Source organism: Eptatretus burgeri, chromosome 17, assembly GCF_056783735.1.
Source record: "Eptatretus burgeri isolate ZD-2024b chromosome 17, Ebu_testis_v1, whole genome shotgun sequence".
Classification (NCBI taxonomy): Eukaryota; Metazoa; Chordata; class Myxini; order Myxiniformes; family Myxinidae; genus Eptatretus; species Eptatretus burgeri.
The window spans coordinates 47141548-47162643 of record NC_140977.1 but is presented as its reverse complement, the minus strand read 5'-3'; the positions used below and the strand labels follow the sequence as shown (position 1 = coordinate 47162643).

Sequence of the window (21096 nt, the reverse complement as noted above, 5' to 3'; positions counted from 1 at the left end):
GCGGTACTGCCATTTAGGAAGGCAGGCTTGGGATCCTAAGGACCCGAGTTCAAATCCCGCATTGCCATTGAATTAATACCAGGTGGGGTTGGCTCAGCCTATCATCCTTCCGAGGTCGGCAAAATGAGTTCCAGCTTGCTGGGATGATCGAGCCAATAGAGTATCCTGCGTCGGAGTGGCAACCTGTCCAGGATTGTGCCCAATAGCCCAGAAGACTGCTTCGGCAGCACCAACGCTCTGCAAAGAGTATGGTCCCAATGGATGTATGGATGGATAGTCATTTCACACTGTAGGATTGCTTGAAGTAAAGAGGACACAGGGAAATAAAGCAGGCAGCCGCAGGAAGCATGCTTGGTGGTAATGCCCTATTATTCTTCTTCAATCGACTCTCCAGCTGAACTCGAATGTCATTGATCCTCAGCTCCCCATCCTCTCAATCAAGCATTGCCGAGTGTCCTTCCTCTATCTCCAGGTGGCCCATATCCTTCAACTTCTTGATGTCGTTGCAAGCTTGGCTGCCCCGCTTCGGCCTTCCAAATGTAGGCGTCCAGCGTATAAGCAGTAAAGCCCTCTGGCAACAAACAAAATTCCAACATCGTTGCAATTACAGACCCGGTGCCATCTCTCGTAGAATTGCCATCATTTATTCATGAATAGCATTGTTTATTTGTTAACTCCGGGAAGGAACACCTTCTTGGACGCCAAGATTTTTCGAAACAGAGCTCATTTGCCTGTCATCATTTCAAATAGGAGTTAAGAGCATCCATTTAAAGACAGGGTGCGAGATTCAAACTCAAAAATAATTGTTTGATGGTGTGGACAAAAGGAATATGGCAGCTGATATGCCGAGGGAAACAACCCAATCAGCATGAACCACACACGGCCAACATTCAGTTTTTCTGTCGAAATACCAACGGCTCTCAGACCAATTATCCTGTGCTTCTTCGCGCCAAAACAGTGTACAATAAGGATGGCAATTCCAGGAAGGAAATCTGTGCATTACACGTCGGCATGGGGGCAAGCAACATTTGAATCGTGCAGTCGGCCTTATTCAACATGGTGTCTCCAAGGAAATTCACAACTACAGCATCTAGTTTTTAAAGACAAGGATCCATGGTCAAATATCAAATTAGAAGGGCACTCGGACACCCAACGTGTCCACCAAGTTTCGTCCGAATCCGTCCACAACTTTTTTTGAGAAATCCTGCATGCAGACAAACAAAGACAGACAGAAAGGGGTGAAAACATAAGCTCCTTCACCTTCGGTGGTGGAGGTAATGAATGTGTAGTCAGTCTGTGATGAGCATCTACCTCACACCCAATGACTGTGTGCTCTTTAAGTATAAAAGTAGGCAAGGGGTTAATCCATAGCAAAACATAATACGGTACAATTGCTTCATCGGAAGTGGCCCGAACAGTGGTAACCGACCTGCCACTTGCACCACCACACAGTCACCTGTCCCACTGTCAAAGTATCAATCTGTGTCACTCAAAGTTGCAAAATGTCAGTCAACAACTTCAACAACATCACATCTGTCCATATCCTGTGGACTTTAGGGTTCAATTGGCCATTCCAGAAGCCACTTTACAAGAACCGCTTGTTCTTCTTCTGTCATTTGATGAACCACTTTCATCCCCGCTGTCATGGTCTTGTCCTCTGTCTCAGCGTAGTTTTCAGGTGGCGTAGGTTTTTGCAATGCAGCCATAGCATCGTTGATGGAACAAACGTCCACCTTGGGGCACCAGCAGGGGTCCACCTCAGGTAGAAAGGGGTCCGTTGCAGTTACCTGTCACATTAAATCAAAATAAATGGCTCAGCACGACTTTTTTTTCTTTTTTTTTATAAGACCTTTGAGGAGATTGAAGAACAACTAGAAAAGGCATTACTGCAAGATCAGCAGAGCGCGGGCTAAGGATGAGAGAGCGCCGAGTCGAGTAAGTTACGCCACGTGACGTGCACATCACCAATACTAACCCACGGCAAACAGTTAGTCAGCACGCATCACTAAATGTACAACCTGGATGTCCTCGTTCGGCAAAGGCAGGCAGAGGTAGAATGCATGAAGCATCATGCGGTATGGCCGAGTGTCCGAGCGGCCACTGTACGTGAAGTCTCCAACGATGCAATGCCCGGCTGCACAACAGTGAACCCTCAACTGGTGAGTCCGTCCTGAGGACAAAACAAAATTGGTAAACAAACAAATTTCTGTCAAGTATCGAGTCAGCAAACTGGTTTCCGAAGTCTACTTGATCAATGAGCAAGAAGGCACCTTCCGAGATTTCAACCAGTTTTCAAAGTTTCGTCTGAATCCGTTCCCAACTTTTTTAAGGTATTGTTTTTGGCCCCATCTCTCAATGGGGAAGAATCACTTTAAAAAAAATTGTAGTTTCCGGACCTGGATGTTCATCAAAATCTAACAATTTCGTCCTTTTCGCATTCCCAACCTCTCCACCAAATTTCGTCCAAATACGTCCGCAAGTTTTTGAGATATCCTGTCCACAGATAGACAAGGGTGAAAACAATCTGTCCACATTCAGTGGCGGACGTAATAAGGTGGCGCAGGTAAGAAAGTCAGAAACACCTCTGTGATCATGGCAGTTATGTAACAGGTGTGGATGTACTCTGTAATGGCGTTGTTCCATGGGACACCATTTTCATCAAGACAAGGGATTTACATAATTACACAACACCCATCATGGATGACATGGATTGCGGAAGTACCAGTTTGGGGTCACAACGTGGCTAAAATGGCTCATAAGATGTCCCACTTCTTCCCCTCTTCCACACCCCAACCCAAGTCATACAAAAGTCCAAAGGTTCACGAAAGCATTTCCATCACAAGCTTGCCTGATGTTATCGAGAGGCACACTCAGAACGGACCGGCACCGCGTGTGCATCAAAACCAGGTTGGGGCAGGTAGAACCTCCCAAACTCCTGAGTAGTCATTAGTGAGCATTAGTGTTCAAGGCACCAATCCAAAGCAACTGAACAATTTTGTCGGGAACAGCTCGGCGTCGAGAAGCTTGGAATTGAAATCCTCAATAAATGTTGTCTTCAGCTGGATTCAAATCCAAAACAGCTAGAATAGGATGCCAGCCAGCCCAGTCCTCACCACTTGGCCACCACCATCCCAACCGATGCACAGTTAGTTACTCCTTACTCGATTTAAATTTGCCAAAATAAAATGACATCAAAAGCATTTCCAAACGGCTTGAGCACGCGAGTGCTACGGGGTACCGGTGATTGGCTGAAGAAGAACCTTCGATGCTGGCTGCTCGTCATAGAAGCCAATCTGTAGGACCGTTAGCCTGGTGAGGCAGGGCTTGGGATTCTCACAACCTGTGCACAAAAGGATATGATACGTGCACTTGTGTAGTTAGTGCAATAACAATGCTCACAAAAACTCACGTAAACCAAAGCATCTTCTTCTTCTTCTTCTTAATGGCCACAATTATTCCCACATTATTGTGGGGTTGGCTCAGGGAAGCTTGGCCCGAGTCTTTCATGAACCAGCTGGCCAGGCCTGACATTCAACTAAGGTTTAGGCAGGAATTTGGAATTTGTTCATGGTGCTGGCGATAGCTCACCTACTCTTCGTGAAGGACACCATGGGATCTTTAACGGCCACCAACTAATGTGGGAACATGGAACGTCCAGTTTAACGTCCATCTGAGGAACGGCACACACATTGATGAATCACCCTGCCTGTGAAACACCAGGACGGCAGTTTATAGCTGGGTCGGGTTTCAAACCCAGGCTAGATAGCTTGGAGGTGATTGTGTGTACCACTTGGCCATCTTGTCAATTCCCCCCAAACCAAAGTGTAATAGGATCTTACCACTGCTGTAAATATTTAAGGAGAAACCCCAATGTCGGCCAAAATGTTTGAGCGAATACTGTCATTGTTGCAAGTGTAATGCGGAAATGCCCCCCCCCCCCACGTGCAATTCCATGGCTGAATGTTTTGGGAATGATCCCACCATGTCTCGAATGAGGAAACGTTTCTTTTCGACAACGGAATCACTCCTACGATTCCCCACCATTCATTCAGTTAATCACCTGGTACTCCCTCCACACACATGAACCCTTCTGTACTGCCAGCAGGTCGGTTGCCAAGTGATTGGTCCAGAATCAAATCGTTCTCGACATGACCCCTGACCTGCAAGAGAAAGTTGAGCAAAATTAATTAGATCATATAAACCTGTCACAATGAGGAAAACGTTCATTTTGGTGCAATTCCATCACAAACATGCGTATACATGACCATCTCGTATTAGTGACCTGCCCCGAGCAAGTTTACACCTGGTGTTGGCTTCATGGTTAGGGTGGTGGGCTTGGGATCCGAGGATCCTGAGTTCAAATCCCACTCGGCTGTTGAATTAATACCAGGTGGGGTCGACTCCGCCTGTCATCCTTCAGAGGTCGGCAAAATGATTGCCAGCATGCTGGTAGCCTGTGTCGGAGTGGCGACCCGTCCAGGATTGTACCCAACAGCCAAGGAGACTGCTTCGGCAGCACCAGCGCTCTGCACGGAGTATGGTCCTGATGAGCAAATTTGATTTAAACTTTTCCCTTTGTTGTCAGATGTCCTTGCAGGCAAGATCGAATTTCCTTCTGTATACGTGCTGGAGCCAACGTTTATGGGTAGTCATGACAAGAAGTCTCGTGGATCCTTTGTGTTACTTCTTCATCCGTATACAGCACAAGGCTGCTGGGTTGCATCATTTCCTGAGGGCGTGGCTCTGTGGCTGATGCATTGCCCTCTGCTGGTTAGGGCAGGAATTTGTAATTTGTTATGGGTGCCGGCAAGAGCTCGCCCCCTCTTTGAGGACACCGTGGGATCTTTAACGTCCACCAACTAATACCGGCAGATGGGACGCCCAGTTTAACGTCCATTGATGAATCACCCTGCCTGTGAAACACCGAGATGACAGTTTATATCTGGGTGGGGGTTCGGATTCGACCCCAGGCGAGACAGCTTCAAAGTGAGTGTGCATCCCTCTAGGGCGCTAGGCAATCCTGCCAGCCTGGATTGACCACCTTATCAACACCTGGTTACATAACAGGACCTCACCACACTGCAAGGGTATGTTGCCCCACGGTCAACGCGTCACTTTATTACCGTCGAGTCACCTCGCTCTTCCGTGAGCCTACATTTTGTACTCAAAGTACAACGAAAAAGGTTTTCAGATGACAGAATCAGAAAGTACAACTAGATCCATGCTTTTTCACCACAATGGCAAACCTGCACAATGGCTGCCAATGTATGGTCGTTCGTCCATACTCTACCTTTTTTAAATCCTGAGCATCAAGAAAGGAAGTAGCACAGTCAGGGTTCCAACCACCTACCTCCCAGATTCAGAGCGGATGTTACAACCACAACCCCACCGAGTCTGGTTATAATCGGAGTTTGTTTACAAGGGATTGGGAGAGCTCACAATGCACAATGGACTCAGGTTTGTTTTCATAGACCTGATCTGTACAAATACCCCCCACGCTTGCCTTTTACCCTCCGTCCAAAAACCATGGTTGGGAATCAAGTAACGCTCGTGTCGTATCGGAGCAAATTAAACGTCACACTCTTACTGAGCAGCAGCGGGAGGATCTCAAGTAAGCATATGGAGCGTGGTGCATCATTGTACCAATGCAAGGTAGGCCTTGGTGGCAAGACGTTCTTTGAAGCATCGGAAGGCAGCTGCAGCACTCCTGCGACTAAGCGCCACACAGAGGACACCACTGGTAGAGAAATCCAGTTGGTGGCACAACCTGGGTTAAGAGGGCAAAGGGGACATTGATTGCATAAGTCTTTCAATAAAATTAGGAGGGGGGAGTTGTCGGTTAAAATGAGGGATGTGTGGGGGGTGGGGTTAAAGGGAGGGGATGTGGGGGGTTAAAGGGAGGGATGTGGGGGGGGGGTTAAAGGGAGGAATGTGGGGGGGTTAAAGGGAGGAATGTGGGGGGTTAAAGGGAGGAATGTGGGGGGTTAAAGGGAGGAATGTGGGGGGGTTAAAGGGAGGAATGTGGGGGGTTAAAGGGAGGAATGTGGGGGGGTTAAAGGGAGGAATGTGGGGGGGTTAAAGGGAGGAATGTGGGGGGTTAAAGGGAGGAATGTGGGGGTTAAAGGGAGGAATGTGGGGGGTTAAAGGGAGGAATGTGGGGGGGTTAAAGGGAGGAATGTGGGGGGTTAAAGGGAGGAATGTGGGGGGTTAAAGGGAGGAATGTGGGGGGGTTAAAGGGAGGAATGTGGGGGGGTTAAAGGGAGGAATGTGGGGGGTTAAAGGGAGGAATGTGGGGGGTTAAAGGGAGGAATGTGGGGGGTTAAAGGGAGGAATGTGGGGGGTTAAAGGGAGGAATGTGGGGGGGTTAAAGGGAGGAATGTGGGGGGTTAAAGGGAGGAATGTGGGGGGGGTTAAAGGGAGGAATGTGGGGGGTTAAAGGGAGGAATGTGGGGGGGGTTAAAGGGAGGAATGTGGGGGGTTAAAGGGAGGAATGTGGGGGGGTTAAAGGGAGGAATGTGGGGGTTAAAGGGAGGAATGTGGGGGGGTTAAAGGGAGGAATGTGGGGGGGTTAAAGGGAGGAATGTGGGGGGGTTAAAGGGAGGAATGTGGGGGGGTTAAAGGGAGGAATGTGGGGGTTAAACGGAGGAATGTGGGGGGTTAAAGGGAGGGGATGTGGGGGGTTAAAGGGAGGGGATGTGGGGGGTTAAAGGGAGGGGATGTGGGGGGGTTAAAGGGAGGGGATGTGGGGGGGTTAAAGATCCCTGTGTGTCGTAAGAGGCGACCAGGGTTGCGTCAGGAAGAGCATCCGGCGTAAAAACCTATGCCAAATCATTATGCGGACAACAAAACAAATTTCCATACCGGATCGTTCGAAGCCCGGGTTACCAACGACCGCCACCGGTACCGGTGGTCAGCAGGGTACCAGTGGAAATTGTGCTACTGCTGGGCGAAGGAGGAGAAGGAGACGGGGAAGGCGAGTCCGGAGGCAGTGGGAGAGGGGGAAGGGTAGAAGTTTGGAGGTGAGAGTTGGAACTCTGAATGTTGGGACGATGACTGGCAAAGGGCGAGAGTTGGCTGATATGATGGAGAGAAGAAAGGTGGACATACTGTGTGTACAAGAGACCAAGTGGATGGGGAGTAAGGCGAGGAGCATTGGAGGTGGTTTCAAACTGTTCGACCATGGTGTGGATGGGAGGAGAAATGGTGTCGGGGTAATCCTGAAGGAAGATTATGTCAAGAGGGTATTGGAGGTGAGGAGGGTGTCTGACCGAGTGATGAGTGTGAAGTTGGAAATTGAAGGGGTGATGATGAATGTCATCAGTGCATATGCCCCACATATGGGGTGTGAGATGGAGTATAAAGAAGATTTCTGGAGTGAGTTAGATGAAGTGGTGGAGAGTGTATCCAAGGATGAAAGAGTGGTGATTGGAGCAGATTTCAATGGACATGTTGGGGAAGGGAATAAAGAGGATGAGGAGGTGATGGGTAGGTACGGTCTCAACAAGAGAAATGTGGAAGGGCAAATGGTGGTAGAGTTTGCAAAAAGAATGGAAATGGCAGTGGTAAATACGTATTTCAAGAAGAAGGAGGAACACAGGGTGACATACAAGAGTGGAGGAAAGTGCACACAGGTGGATTACATCTTAAGTAGGATGTAAGCGACTGTATCTTAGGATACAGACTTACAGAGATGCAACCTGAAAGAGATTAGAGACTGTAAGGTGGTGGCAGGGGAGAGTGTAGCTCGACAGCATCGATTGGTGGTCTGTAGGATGACTTTAGAGGTGAGGTTGAGGAAGAGAGTGAGGGCTGAACCAAGGACCAGATGGTGGAAGCTGAAGGAGGAAGACTGTTGCGTGAAATTTAGGGAGGAGGTGAGACAGGTGTTGCATGGTGGTAAAGAGGTGAGGGATGATTGGGCAACTACAGCAGAAGTGGGGAGAGAGATAGCTAGGAAGGTACTTGGTGTGACATCTGGACAGAGGAAGGAAGATAAGGAGACTTGGTGGTGGAATGAGGAAGTACAGGAAAGTATAAGGAAGAAGGGGTTGGCGAAAAAGAAGTGGGATAGTCAGAGAGATGAAGAAAGTCGGCAGGAGTACAAGGAGTGACGGTGAAAAGCAAAAAGAGAGGTGGAAAAGGCCAAGGAAAAGGCATATGACGAGCTGTATGAGAATTTGGATACAAATGAAGGGGAAAAAGATTTATACCGATTGGCAAGACAGAGGGACCGAGCTGGGAAGGATGTGCTGCAGGTTCGGGTGATAAAGGACACAAATGGGAATGTGCTGACGAGCGAGGAGAGTGTGTTGAGAAGGTGGATGGAGTACTTTGAGGAGCTGATGAATGAAGAAAATGAGAAGAGAGAGAGGAGAGAGAGGAGAGAGAGGAGAGAGAGGAGAGAGAGGAGAGAGAGGAGAGAGAGGAGAGAGAGGAGAGAGAGGAGAGAGAGGAGAGAGAGGAGAGAGAGAGGAGAGAGAGGAGAGAGGAGAGAGAGAGGAGAGAGAGGAGAGAGAGAGGAGAGAGAGGGAGAGAGAGGAGAGAGAGGAGAGAGAGGAGAGAGGAGAGAGAGGAGAGAGAGGAGAGAGAGAGGAGAGAGAGAGGAGAGAGAGAGAGAGAGAGAGAGAGGAGAGAGAGGAGAGAGAGGAGAGAGAGGAGAGAGAGGAGAGAGAGGAGAGAGAGGAGAGAGAGGAGAGAGAGGAGAGAGAGGAGAGAGAGAGAGAGGAGAGAGAGAGGAGAGAGAGGAGAGAGATAGGAGAGAGAGAGGAGAGAGAGAGGAGAGAGAGAGAGAGAGAGAGAGAGAGAGAGAGAGAGAGAGGGAGAGAGAGAGAGAGAGATAGAGGGAGAGAGAGAGAGGAGAGAGAGGAGAGAGAGGAGAGAGAGGAGAGAGAGGAGAGAGAGGAGAGAGAGGAGAGAGAAGAGAGAGAGAAGAGAGAGAGAAGAGAGAGGAGAGAGAGGAGAGAGAGGAGGTTGGAAGAGGTGGAGATAGTGAATCTGGAAGTGGGTGGATCAGTAAGGATGAAGTGAGGACTGCTATGAAGAAGATGAAAAGTGGAAAGGCGGTTGGCCCAGATGATATACCAGTGGAGGCATGGAAGTGCTGAGGAGAGATGGCAGTGGGGTTGTTAACCAGATTGTTTAATAAAGTCTTGGAAAGTGAGAGGATGCCGGAGGAGTGGAGATTAAGTGTACTGGTTCCGATTTTCAAGAATAAGGGTGATGTGCAGAGCTGTGGAAATTACAGAGGGATAAAGTTGTTAAGCCACACCATGAAGTTGTGGGAAAGAGTAGTGGAAGCTCGGTTGAGAGGAGAGGTGACGATCTGTGAGCAGCAATATGGGTTTATGCCAGGAAAGAGCACCACTGATGCAATGTTTGCTTTGAGAATGTTGATGGAGAAGTATAGGGAAGGCCAGAAGGAGTTACATTGTGTGTTTGTGGATTTAGAGAAAGCTTATGATAGGGTGCCAAGAGAGGAGTTGTGGTATTGTATGAGGAAGTCGGGAGTGGTGGAGAAGTATGTGAGGATCGTGCAGGATATGTATGAGGACAGTGTGACAGCGGTGAGGTGTGCGGTAGGAATGACGGACCGGTTTAAGTTTAAAGTGGGATTGCATGACGGATCGACTCTGAGCCCTTTCCTGTTTGCAATGGTGATGGACAGGTTGACGGACGAGATCAGACTGGAGTCCCCATGGACTATGATGTTCGCGGATGACATCATGATCTGTAGGGAGAGTAGGGAGCAGGCTGAATCGAGCCTTGAGAGGTGGAGGTACGCACTGGAGAGAAGGGGAATGTTAGTCAGTCGGAGTAAGACGGAGTACATGTGCGTAAATGAGAGGGAGGGTGGTGGTATGGTGCGGTTGCAAGGAGTTGAGGTGGGGAAGGTGGATTGGTTTAAATACTTGGGATCAACTGTCCAAAGTAACGGAGAGTGTGGGAGAGAAGTGAATAATAGAGTGCAGGCAGGATGGAGTGGTTGGAGAAGAGTTGCAGGAGTGATTTGTGACAGAAGGGTAGCTGCAAGAGTGAAGGGGAAAGTATATAAGACGGTAGTGAGACCAGCTATGTTGTATGGTTTGGAGGAGGTGGCACTAACAAAAAGACAGGAAGCAGAGCTGGAGGTGGCAGAGTTAAAGATGCTGCGATTCTCGTTGGGAGTGACGAGGATGGACAGGATAAGGAATGAGTATATTAGAGGGACAGCGCAGGTAGGACGGTTTGGAGACAAAGTGAGAGAGGCGAGATTGAGATGGTTTGGACATGTGCACAGGAGGGAAACGGAGTATATCGGGAGAAGGATGTTGAAGATGGAGCCGCCAGGCAGGAGGAGAAGAGGAAGGCCAAAGAAGAGGTTCATGGATACGGTGAGGGCGGACATGCGGGTGGTTGGAGTGTCAATGGAAGATGTGGAGGATAGAGCAAAATGGAGACTGTTGATCCGCTGTGGCGACCCCTAACGGGAGCGAGCCGAAAGAGGAAGAAGATGTGGGGGGGTTAAAGGGAGGGGATGTGGGGGGTTAAAGGGAGGGGATGTTGGGGGGGGTTAAAGGGAGTTGGGAGAGGAGGGGTTGAAAGGAAGGGAGGAGAGGTGGGGAGTGTTAAAAGGAGGGGATTTGGGAAGGTTAAAAGGGGGTAGGATTAAAGGAAGGGGTGGGGGTTGAAAGGGGGTAGGATTAAAGGGAGGGGATGTGGGGGGGTTAAAGGGAGGAGATGTTGGGGGGTTAAAAGGGAGTTGGGAGAGGAGGGGGTTGAAAGGGAGGGAGGAGAGGTGGGGAGTGTTAAAAGGAGGGGATTTGGGAAGGTTAAAAGGGGGTAGGATTAAAGGGAGGGGATGTGGGGGGGTTAAAGGGAGGAGATGTTGGGGGGTTAAAAGGGAGTTGGGAGAGGAGGGGGTTGAAAGGGAGGGAGGAGAGGTGGGAGCCTTAAAGGGAGGGATTTGGGAAGGTTAAAAGGGGGTAGGATTAAAGGGAGGGTTCAAGTGAGTTGGGAAAGGGAGATTTTTGAAAGGGAAGGGGGAATAGAAATGAAATTTAAAAGGGAGGGGTGAGGGGTTAAAAGGGAGGGGTGAGGGGTTAAAAGGGAGGGGTGAGGGGTTAAAAGGGAGGGGTGAGGGGTTAAAAGGGAGGGGTGAGGGGTTAAAAGGGAGGGGTGAGGGGTTAAAAGGGAGGGGTGAGGGGTTAAAAGGGAGGGGAGGGATTAAAAGGGAGGGCGGAAGGATTAAAAGGGAGGGCGGAAGGATTAAAAGGGAGGGTGAGGGTTAAAAGGGAGGGGTGAGGGTTAAAAGGGAGGGGTGAGGGTCAAAAGGGAGGGGTGAGGGTCAAAAGGGAGGGGTGAGGGTCAAAAGGGAGGGGTGAGGGTTAAAAGGGAGGGGTGAGGATTAAAAGGGAGGGGTGAGGATTAAAAGGGAGGGGTGAGGGTTGAAAGGGAGGGGTCAGGATTGAAGGGGAGGATGAGGATTGAAGGGGAGGGTGAGGATTGAAGGGGAGGGTGAGGATTGAATGGGAAGGTGAGGATTGAATGGGAAGGTGAGGATTGAAGGTGAGGGTGAGGATTGAAGGGGAAGGTGAGGATTGAAGGGGAAGGTGAGGATTGAAGGGGAAGGTGAGGATTGAAAGTGAAGGTGAGGATTGAAAGTGAAGGTGAGGATTGAAGGTGAAGGTGAGGATTGAAGGGGAAGGTGAGGATTGAAGGGGAAGGTGAGGATTGAAGGGGAAGGTGAGGATTGAAGGAGAAGGTGAGGATTGAAGGGGAAGGTGAGGATTGAAGGGGAAGGTGAGGATTGAAGGTGAGGGTGAGGATTGAAGGTGAGGGTGAGGATTGAAGGTGAGGATTGAAGGTGAGGGTGAGGATTGAAGGTGAGGGTGAGGGTGAGGATTGAAGGGGAAGGTGAGGATTGAAGGTGAGGGTGAGGATTGAAGGTGAGGGTGAGGATTGAAGGTGAGGGTGAGGATTGAAGGTGAGGGTGAGGATTGAAGGTGAGGGTGAGGATGGTCGGGTTCCTCGTTTGTCACAGAAAATTCCGATGAAGACGAACCTGAATCCATGGCGCGTCGTGGGGTCGATCAGGGAGGGAAAAAGTCTCTGGAGACGTTGTTGGATCGTGAGCGGTTTCTCTGGGATTGAACAAACGTCTTTGGGAGAAAACGTGGGAGAAATAAGGTTCGAGGAAACGGAATCGATGAAAACATCCCAAGGTTTACAAAGCACCAGGAAGTCGTCGCTGTGGTAAATCACGTTCAGAGATCCAGGAATTGCGAGATCCAAATGATCTTTGTTCCAAGTTTCCTCAGGAAGCATCTTCCCCTCAAACATCAATATCCCACCCACTGTACAACCTGTTCATAAATAATTATATATTAATCGATCCACACACCAACACCTGTAATCCTACATTTCCATAACTAGTCACAGTTATCAATAAAAAATCATTCCTCCTGATTTAAGTGAAATAATATGAAGTTAACAACATTAAACTCGGTTTTAAAATGGACCTAAATCTCAAAGGCGACGGAAGTGCCACTCGAGCTGACGAACACACCGATACACCTCGAGCCCTCCACATCCGATCTCCTCATTAAATTAATCATGTTTTGGATAACAGAACCAGGAAACTCCTATTTTTAAATCATCGTTCAGGATCCCGAAGGGTTTTCGAAGCAAATATATTCAGGAAATAAAATCTTGCGTTTTTCCGGATTTTTCCCATGATCCTTCGCGCACAGTTCTCCCGCGAATTTTGCTTCCAACATGACGCCGCTCATTGAGGAACCACCGGAAGTTGTGTGAAAACGGCGAACGGTTCAAATGTCCTTTCGGAGGTGATTTCGGATGTGAAGTGTCTGGAGGAACTCTGTTTTCACCTTATTTGTGTAACCGCAGTTTATCTTCGCTTAATGTTTAAACTCTCCGGTAATAAGGAATTGATGAAGTTTTATAAACATCCAAACGGAACGGATTTCCGTGTCACCAGGTTGGTCACTTGGCTGGTCCATGACCAGGGGAATGTCCGATTGAGTGTTTCGAGCGGTTTTTATATTCTGTTTGTTTTATTTGGTTTACAGATCTTTTTATCCTGGTATAACTATCGGGTTGGGTGAATAACGGTGGAATTAAATTCAGGTTTATCAAAACATCGGCAAGTCACAAATTAACGAGACCAACGAAAGTTCATGGGAGGTGCGAGGTGGGCCGAGCCACCAGCGCCTCACCCCCCCCAACTTCCACTCCACATCTGCCCACCCACTCCTCCCCACATCTGGTCCACCCACTCCTCCCCACATCTGGCCCACCCACCCACTCCTCCCCACATCTGGCCCACCCACCCACTCCTCCCCACATCTGGCCCAGCCACCCACCCACTCCTCCCCACATCTGGTTCACCCACCCACTCCTCCCCACACCTGGCCCACCCACCCACTCCTCACATCTGGTCCACCCACCCACCCCTCCCCCCATCTGCCCCACCCACCCACTCCTCCCCACATCTGGCCCACCCACCCACTCCTCCCCACATCTGGCCCACATCTGGTTCACCCACCCACTCCTCCCCACACCTGGCCCACCCACCCACTCCTCCTCACATCTGGTCCACCCACTCCTCCCCACATCTGGTCCACCCACCCACTCCTCCCCACATCTGGTCCACCCACCCACTGCTCGCCACATCTGGCCCACCCACCCACTCCTCCCCACATCTGGCCCAGCCACCCACCCACTCCTCCCCACATCTGGTTCACCGACCCACTCCTCCCCACACCTGGCCCACCCACCCACTCCTCCCCACACCTGGCCCCCCCACCCCCTCCTCCTCACATCTGGTCCACCCACCCCTCCCCACATCTGGTCCCCCCACTCCTCCCCACATCCTGTCCACCCACTCCTCCCCACATCTGGTCCACCCGCTCCTCCCCACATCTGGTCCACGCACTCCTCCCCACATCTGGTCCCCCCACTCCTCCCCACATCTGGTCCACCCGCTCCTCCCCACATCTGGTCCACCCACTCCTCCCCACATCTGGTCCACCCACCCACTCCTCCCCACATCTGGTCCACCCACTCCTCCCCACATCTGGTCCACCCACTCCTCCCCACATCTGGTCCACCCACCCACTCCTCCCCACATCTGGTCCACCCACCCACTCCTCCCCACATCTGGCCCACCCACTCCTCCCCACTTCTGGCCCACCCACTCCTCCCCACATCTGGCCCACCCACTCCTCCCCACATCTGGCCCACCCACTCCTCCCCACATCTGGCCCACCCACTCCTCCCCACATCTGGCCCACCTACTCCCCACATCTGGCCCACCCACTCCTCCCCACATCTGGCCCACCCACTCCTCCCCACATCTGGCCCACCCACTCCTCCCCACATCTGGTCCACCCACTCCTCCCCACATCTGGTCCACCCACTCCTCCCCACATCTGGTCCACCCACTCCTCCCCACATCTGGTCCACCCACTCCTCCCCACATCTGGTCCACCCACTCCTCCCCACATCTGGTCCACCCACTCCTCTCCACATCTGGTCCACCCACTCCTCCCCACATCTGCCCACCCACTCCTCCCCACATCTGCCCACCCACTCCTCCCCACATCTGCCCACCCACTCCCCCACATCTGGCCCACCCACCCACCCACTCCTCCCCACATCTGGCCCACCCACCCACTCCTCCCCACATCTGGTCCACCCACTCCTCCCCACATCTGGTCCACCCACTCCTCCCCACATCTGGCCCACCCACCCACTCCTCCCCACATCTGCCCACCCACTCCTCCCCACATCTGGTCCACCCACCCACTCCTCCCCACATCTGGTCCACCCACCCACTCCTCCCCACATCTGGTCCACCCACTCCTCCCCACATCTGGTCCACCCACTCCTCCCCACATCTGGCCCAGCCATCCACTCCTCCCCACATCTGGCCCACCCACCCACTCCTCCCCACATCTGATCCACCCACCCACTCCTCCCCACATCTGATCCACCCACCCACTCCTCCCCACATCTGGCCCACCCACTCCTTCCCACATCTGGCCCACCCACTCCTCCCCACATCTGGCCCACCCACTCCTCCCCACATCTGGCCCACCTACTCCTCCCCACATCTGGCCCACCCACTCCTCCCCACATCTGGCCCACCCACTCCTCCCCACATCTGGCCCACCTACTCCCCACATCTGGCCCACCTACTCCCCACATCTGGCCCACCCACTCCTTCCCACATCTGGCCCACCCACTCCTCCCCACATCTGGCCCACCCACTCCTCCCCACATCTGGTCCACCCACTCCTCCCCACATCTGCCCACCCACTCCTCCCCACATCTGCCCACCCACTCCTCCCCACATCTGGTCCACCCACTCCTCCCCACATCTGGTCCACCCACTCCTCCCCACCTCTGGTCCTCCCACTCCTCCCCACATCTGGTCCACCCACTCCTCCCCCCATCTGGTCCACCCTCTCCTCCCCACATCTGGTCCACCCACTCCTCCCCACATCTGGTCCACCCACTCCTCCCCACATCTGCCCACCCACTCCTCCCCACATCTGCCCACCCACTCCCCCACATCTGGCCCACCCACCCACCCACTCCTCCCCACATCTGGCCCACCCACCCACTCCTCCCCACATCTGGTCCACCCACTCCTCCCCACATCTGGTCCACCCACTCCTCCCCACATCTGGCCCACCCACCCACTCCTCCCCACATCTGGCCCGCCCCCCCCCTCCTCCCCCCATCTGGCCCACCCACCCACTCCTCCCCACATCTGGTCCACCCACTCCTCCCCACATCTGGCCCACCCACACTATCCTCCCCCCCCCTTGCACACCCAGCCTCCTTTTGTAGTGCATGTGTAATGTCTCCAAATAGACCTTCAACATGTCCTCCCCCCCCCTCCCATACTCCCCTAGAGTTCTGGTTGCATCTGTGAACTTGACCGTGTAATAAGGTGCCAGAAGAGTCATGGACGATTACGAAGAACTTGATGCTTTCGAAGACAAATATGCAGACGAGCTGGAGGTGCTGCAGGAAATGGAAGGTAAGTTAGGCCTCTGTGTTGAGAATTGCTTTGCGTCGTTTTGTGAACGCGTCCGTTTCCATCGGATTTTAACAGTCGCTCCACGTGCACCTCCAAATGGTCAAAAGGCCACGGTTTGATTTGCGTTTTGAGTTTGTGTGCCGTGCTCTGCTCAAAATGTAAACAACGTTGAGAGTGTCTGGAAGAACAGGTGCACCTATCCAAGTAGTCAATATGACTTGTCCAGTACTTTAAACCCAAATCAGAATGTTGAGTTGATTGACGGATCAATTTGAGGAACCGAGTTGAATAATTGGCAATTGGCTGAATTAATTATTTTCTGTTTACAGAGAATATTTAAAGCACCGTCGTGTTGTTGGTAAAGCGTTACTTTGATGCCGTAAAGGCTTCTCGTGATGATTTTTTTTTCTCTCGTGACTGCAGCAGTGTCAGAAAAGAGACCTTCCCCGGTTCGAAAGTTCATCTCCTTCGAGGAAGCGCTTTTATCGGCCGACTGCCCAGGCCGAGCAACAATTCCAGGGAATGACGTGAAAATGCCATTTCTGGAGTCGAAAGCTAAGGCTCTCAAAGAGGGCGGACAACATGACGGTACGTTGCTGGTTTTGGTGGGAATGTATTCTGCCTCGTTGGTAAACTTACGAGCCGTGCCTACCTGTCGCTTCGCGACGGGTTTATTCAAAAGACGGCATACGGTACTTAACAAACATTGCATGTCCATCTGTGTCTCAATGAGGATGTAAAATGAAGTGAAACTACAACTGCCGCTCGGTAGAGCGCATACCTCTGATTAGTTTACGTTGGTATCCCATTGATAGGCCGGATCTGGACCTGAACTGAAATTGAATCGGCTTGGTCTTGTCACCTAACCAAATAAATCATCAAATAATGAAATATCCACCAAGTATCAACTCATCCACCAAGTTTTGTCAGAATCCGTTTGTAACTTTTTGAGATTATCGTGCTATATATTGTTGTGGGGGAAGCTATCTCGGCTCCCACCAGACTCCCCGGAATTGTAGGCCGTCGCACACGGATAATTCCGTGACACGGCGGGTCGCTTAACCGACCGTGGACGCCAATAACTCAATCGCGTGACCTAGGATCCTCCCGTCTATGGGTTAATCGGGTTACCTAATTAATCACGTGATTCAATTACCGAGGAATCACGTCCAGGCAGCAGGAGGCAGGTCGTGCAGAGAGACTAGGGCGAGGCGAGAGATAGAGATAGAGGTGGAGGGACCGCTCCGACCTTTATAGGACTTGCGGGGCAGGGGGCCACCCCGAAGCGAAGCATCATCACCTGAATCGGGCACTCCGATTGGCCCGACCCCTCATGTGGCCCGCTAACTTTGGCCGGAAACCGCACCACTTCGGTTCCGGCAAGGTCATCTCAGACAGCGAAAATATACCGCTCCGACCCCACGACATGTCACGAATCACCCACACCGAAATTGGCACGCGAATCGTCCCGCAAAAACCCCCGGGCCGTGCCCTGGCCACAGGCCGAGGGTCCCGCATGCCCGCTCGAGCGTCCGACCAGCGCCGATCAACGCACCCGCTCCGCACGCGCCAACGTGGCCCACACTGTACAACATTCCCCTGCTCGATCGCAGCTTCGCTGGCCGTAGAGATGAGAAGACGTTCACCATCCGTGGAGAATCCGCTGCTGCCCGTGAGGGTCGAAGGTACCTTGTTATGGATAAATCAATACACGTTTTGCGCAGTACGTACGGATCCGCCATGGCCCACGTGGTCAGTGCTCGCGATCGCCCGGTTCTGCTGGCGTGTGCGCGAGGCGAACACCGATATGTGTCAGATATTGAGGAAATACGATAACAAAGTCGCGAGCGGCGTACGTGTCTGCCTTTGAGCACATTCCATACAGTGCGCGTGGTTCAGCCATTGCGCACGTGGCCAGCGGTCACATCCGCACGACTCTGCTAGCGTGTGCGCGGGGCGAACACCAATATGTATCAGATATTTGGTTGGAAATGAATGCACCACTTTTACTTCGCACACTCGTATCCCGCCCAACCTGGCATGGAGTCGCCCCTATCGGCCTCCGTATGCGTTTCGTGCAGCGTGGGTGTCGTGCTGGCTGTGTTTCCTGTGTTGTGAAAAACACCATTCGTGCAGCCTCAGGAATAATCAGAAAAGAAGAGTAGGGACGAAATGAAGAGAAAATGATGTAAGCAAACCGAGCTATGAGATCGTCGCAACGCACACCCTTATTGTCCCGCTAGACAAAAGGAAAGGGACTATCTGCACGTGTATTAATGGAATGACTGTCTTGGGACCACTATCTGTCGGATGCATGCGGTTCCGAGAACCGCAACAATATCATTATAGCCCTATCACTCGGTGGTGAAGAATCACGTAAAAAAAAATCATCGGATCCAGATCTGGATCTTCACCAAAATCGAATCGATTCTTCCTCGTTTCACACCTAACCTGCCCGTCATGTTTCGTCACAATCTGTCCACAAGTTGTTGAGATATCGTGCGATTATATAGTTTTTAGCCTTTTTGCTCAATGGTAAAGAACTTCCTTAAAAATTTCGAATCCTGATTCGGGTCTTCACAAAAATCGAATCGATACTTCTGCGTCACCGACCCAACTCGTCCACCAAGTTTCGTCCGAATCCGTCCGTAGCTTTTTTGAGATATCATGCTGCATGTCTTTTTTTTTGTTTGTTTGTTTTATCTCTCAATGTTGAAAAATAAATATATTTTTAAATTTCGGGGATTTCACCAAAATCGAATCATTTTGTCTACGTCACGTACCCAAGCTCTCCACCACATTTTGGCTGGATCCGTCCACATCTTTTTTTTGAGATATTTTGTTCACAGACAGACAGGGGTGAAAACATAACCTTGATCCACCTTCGGTGGCAGAGGTAATAAAGGATCTTTGTACAATTAGAACATTTATTCAACAAACAAACAAACACTTTAATATGCACATAGGAGATACTGTATATACAAAACTTGTTCCAGATCTCTTCCCGACACGGAGAATCTTAGTTCTTATATAGTATTCAGTAAGACACAGTTATTTTTTAAAATCATTTTCAAGCACTTTCAAATCAAGACATGTTAATCCTCTTTCCCGGCACCAAAAATGTACAGAATGCTGGAGTGACGTCAAACGCCAACTCGAATGGACATTAAAGATAAGTTTCTATCGTATGTAGGTTAAAAGTCAGTCTGCTTCTCCCAGACTGGGAAGATATTGTGACGTCCACGGGACTTGAACAGTCCCGCCAATGTAGAATGAGCCGAAACGATGGAGGCGGTTTATTTATTTATAACCCAAACATGGCGGTTCTAATCGCTCTACCGCAAACGGGACGAGGAAGGTGGCACGAGTCACTTTTCACTGAGTTGATGATGTTTATTTGTTTTTATTATTACCAGAAATAACAAGACTCGGCAAAAAGAGGGATCCGGGGCGATTCGACGGGATGGTGTGGGATCGGGCGTGGGGAAAACACAGACAATTCCAATGAATATACAGTTCTCAATCCCTGCAAGGCGCCAAGCACACACACACACACACACACACACACACACACACACACACACACACACACACACACACACACACACACACACACACACACACACACACACACACACACACCGTAGCTATTTCTGGTGGTCAGGCTGGACGGTGGTGTGGACGCAACTGTCCCTGGATCGGCGTCGGACGAGCTGGCCTTGCTCTCTTCAGGGGGGCAGGAGAAACCGTGGTGCTGTCGACCTCCTGGTCTTGGCCCAAGTCTGCTCACAGCCGCCAGGGAACCAGTTCTGGCGCCAAGTTGCGAGCAGGAGAGGGAGGCAGGTCCACCCGCCGTTCGACCCCGTACTCCGAGTCAGCAGAACCCCAGAGCCAACCAAGGTGAGGCACGAAGCTCGGCAAGGCTCCCAGACACGATCAAGAACACGATCGATTCAGCACAACAACCAGGACGCTCTCTGCCGCCACAGCTTCCACACCAAAAAAACACGATCGTTCTGGTTGTAATCTTCTTCCTCTTCCTTTTCGACCCCGAACAGAACCTTTTTATCCTTCGTCCTCGTCACTCCCAATCGAGCCGTTTATTGGCCCACCGCCATCGCCTTCCGCCAATCATGATCACGGGGTGGAGCCATCCGCTGCACTGTCCTGTGACGTCACGGCCAGCCTCCAGAGAATACCAAAAGGGGTTTACGCAGACACACTTACCCTATCCCGTGTCCCTATCTAATTACGTGACATTTATCATTTCCCCCTTGAAGAAATGAACATTTACTAGACAACTTATCACCACTGAATTGCTACTTATTACATCGATATCCTGGTAAACTCGAACAGCATGGCATACCTAATTAAACATCCTAATTACCCTTTGAATGCATACCCCCCCCTCAAACGTAACAATATATTATCGAGAAGCGACTCGAGCTGAGTGAATACATCTAGACACCTTCTTAAATCCACAAACCAACTTGTTGTAGTGTCTTTTATAAAAATAAAATTCATTTAGATAGCTTTGAAATGATAGGCAATTCTTCTTACTGAATTCAACTTACTGGCAAAGGTCAACCTGTTCACAAATTTTAACAGTCAGGTGATCTTTCCATACAAAGGAAGAATATGATTATGTTAATTCCAAATGGATACATATTTAAGCACATTGAATCGTATCATGTTTGAGTACATTTTCATTTCAGGTTTAATATTTTGTTGTTCTGAATAACAATTATTCCAATCGAAGGATCAAAATTGTTCAGTTATAATGGATTCGTTGATCTTCAAACCTTTTTTTTGAAAAATCAAAACTCTTTCAAATGCATACAACTCCGCCAGGGCAGCAAAAGAATCCTTGGGATGAACCCGTGCATCGCAGCACAATCGACTGCTTTGAGAATTGGCACCGTGAGCTACTGATTCACAGACTTGAGGGTTACTAACGAGCTCTTACTGTTATGTGCTAATCTGATGAATGTCACCCATAATCTCTCGGTGAAAGTTTGTCGGTACATCCAACATGGCGCGTCGTTCAT

The 21096-nt window shown here is 50.6% G+C and overlaps 2 protein-coding genes across 6 annotated transcripts in view; one reads left to right on the top strand and one right to left on the bottom strand.

Moving 5' to 3' along the window:
- Window positions 1-625: 625 nt before the first annotated feature.
- RPUSD1 (RNA pseudouridine synthase domain containing 1) lies at window positions 626-12388 on the bottom strand. The gene is made up of 6 exons (XM_085861094.1): window positions 12041-12388; window positions 5644-5767; window positions 4061-4160; window positions 3239-3340; window positions 2019-2170; window positions 626-1787 (listed from the first exon to the last, which is right to left on the bottom strand). The coding sequence occupies exons 1-6, from the start codon at window positions 12316-12318 to the stop codon at window positions 1554-1556; spliced, it is 990 nt and encodes a 329-aa protein (XP_085717220.1). The 5' UTR covers window positions 12319-12388; the 3' UTR covers window positions 626-1553.
- A 319-nt stretch (window positions 12389-12707) lies between these two features.
- The window catches only part of CHTF18 (chromosome transmission fidelity factor 18), a 29149-nt gene continuing 20760 nt past the window's right edge, over window positions 12708-21096 (top strand). For 2 of the 5 annotated variants that reach the window (XM_085861007.1, XM_085861002.1), the window contains exons 1-3: window positions 12708-12824; window positions 15921-16048; window positions 16472-16636. In XM_085861007.1, the coding sequence (XP_085717133.1) occupies window positions 15973-16048; window positions 16472-16636 (241 nt within the window). In that variant the 5' untranslated portion in view covers window positions 12708-12824; window positions 15921-15972. Of the gene's footprint in view, window positions 12977-13076; window positions 13190-15920; window positions 16049-16471; window positions 16637-21096 lie in introns of those variants that run through there. The other 3 variants (XM_085861006.1, XM_085861003.1, XM_085861004.1) reach the window with 3 other exon arrangements.

Coding starts and splice junctions, on each gene's coding strand:
- RPUSD1 (XM_085861094.1), bottom strand. CDS start 12,318: ATGTTTGAGGGGAAGATGCTTCCTGAGGAAACTTGGAACAAAGATCAT. Junction 5,768..12,040: donor ACGACGCGCCATGGATTCAG/GTTCGTCTTCAT, acceptor CTCTTAACCCAG/GTTGTGCCACCAACTGGATT. Junction 1,788..2,018: donor TGCCGAACGAGGACATCCAG/GTTGTACATTTA, acceptor TTAATGTGACAG/GTAACTGCAACGGACCCCTT.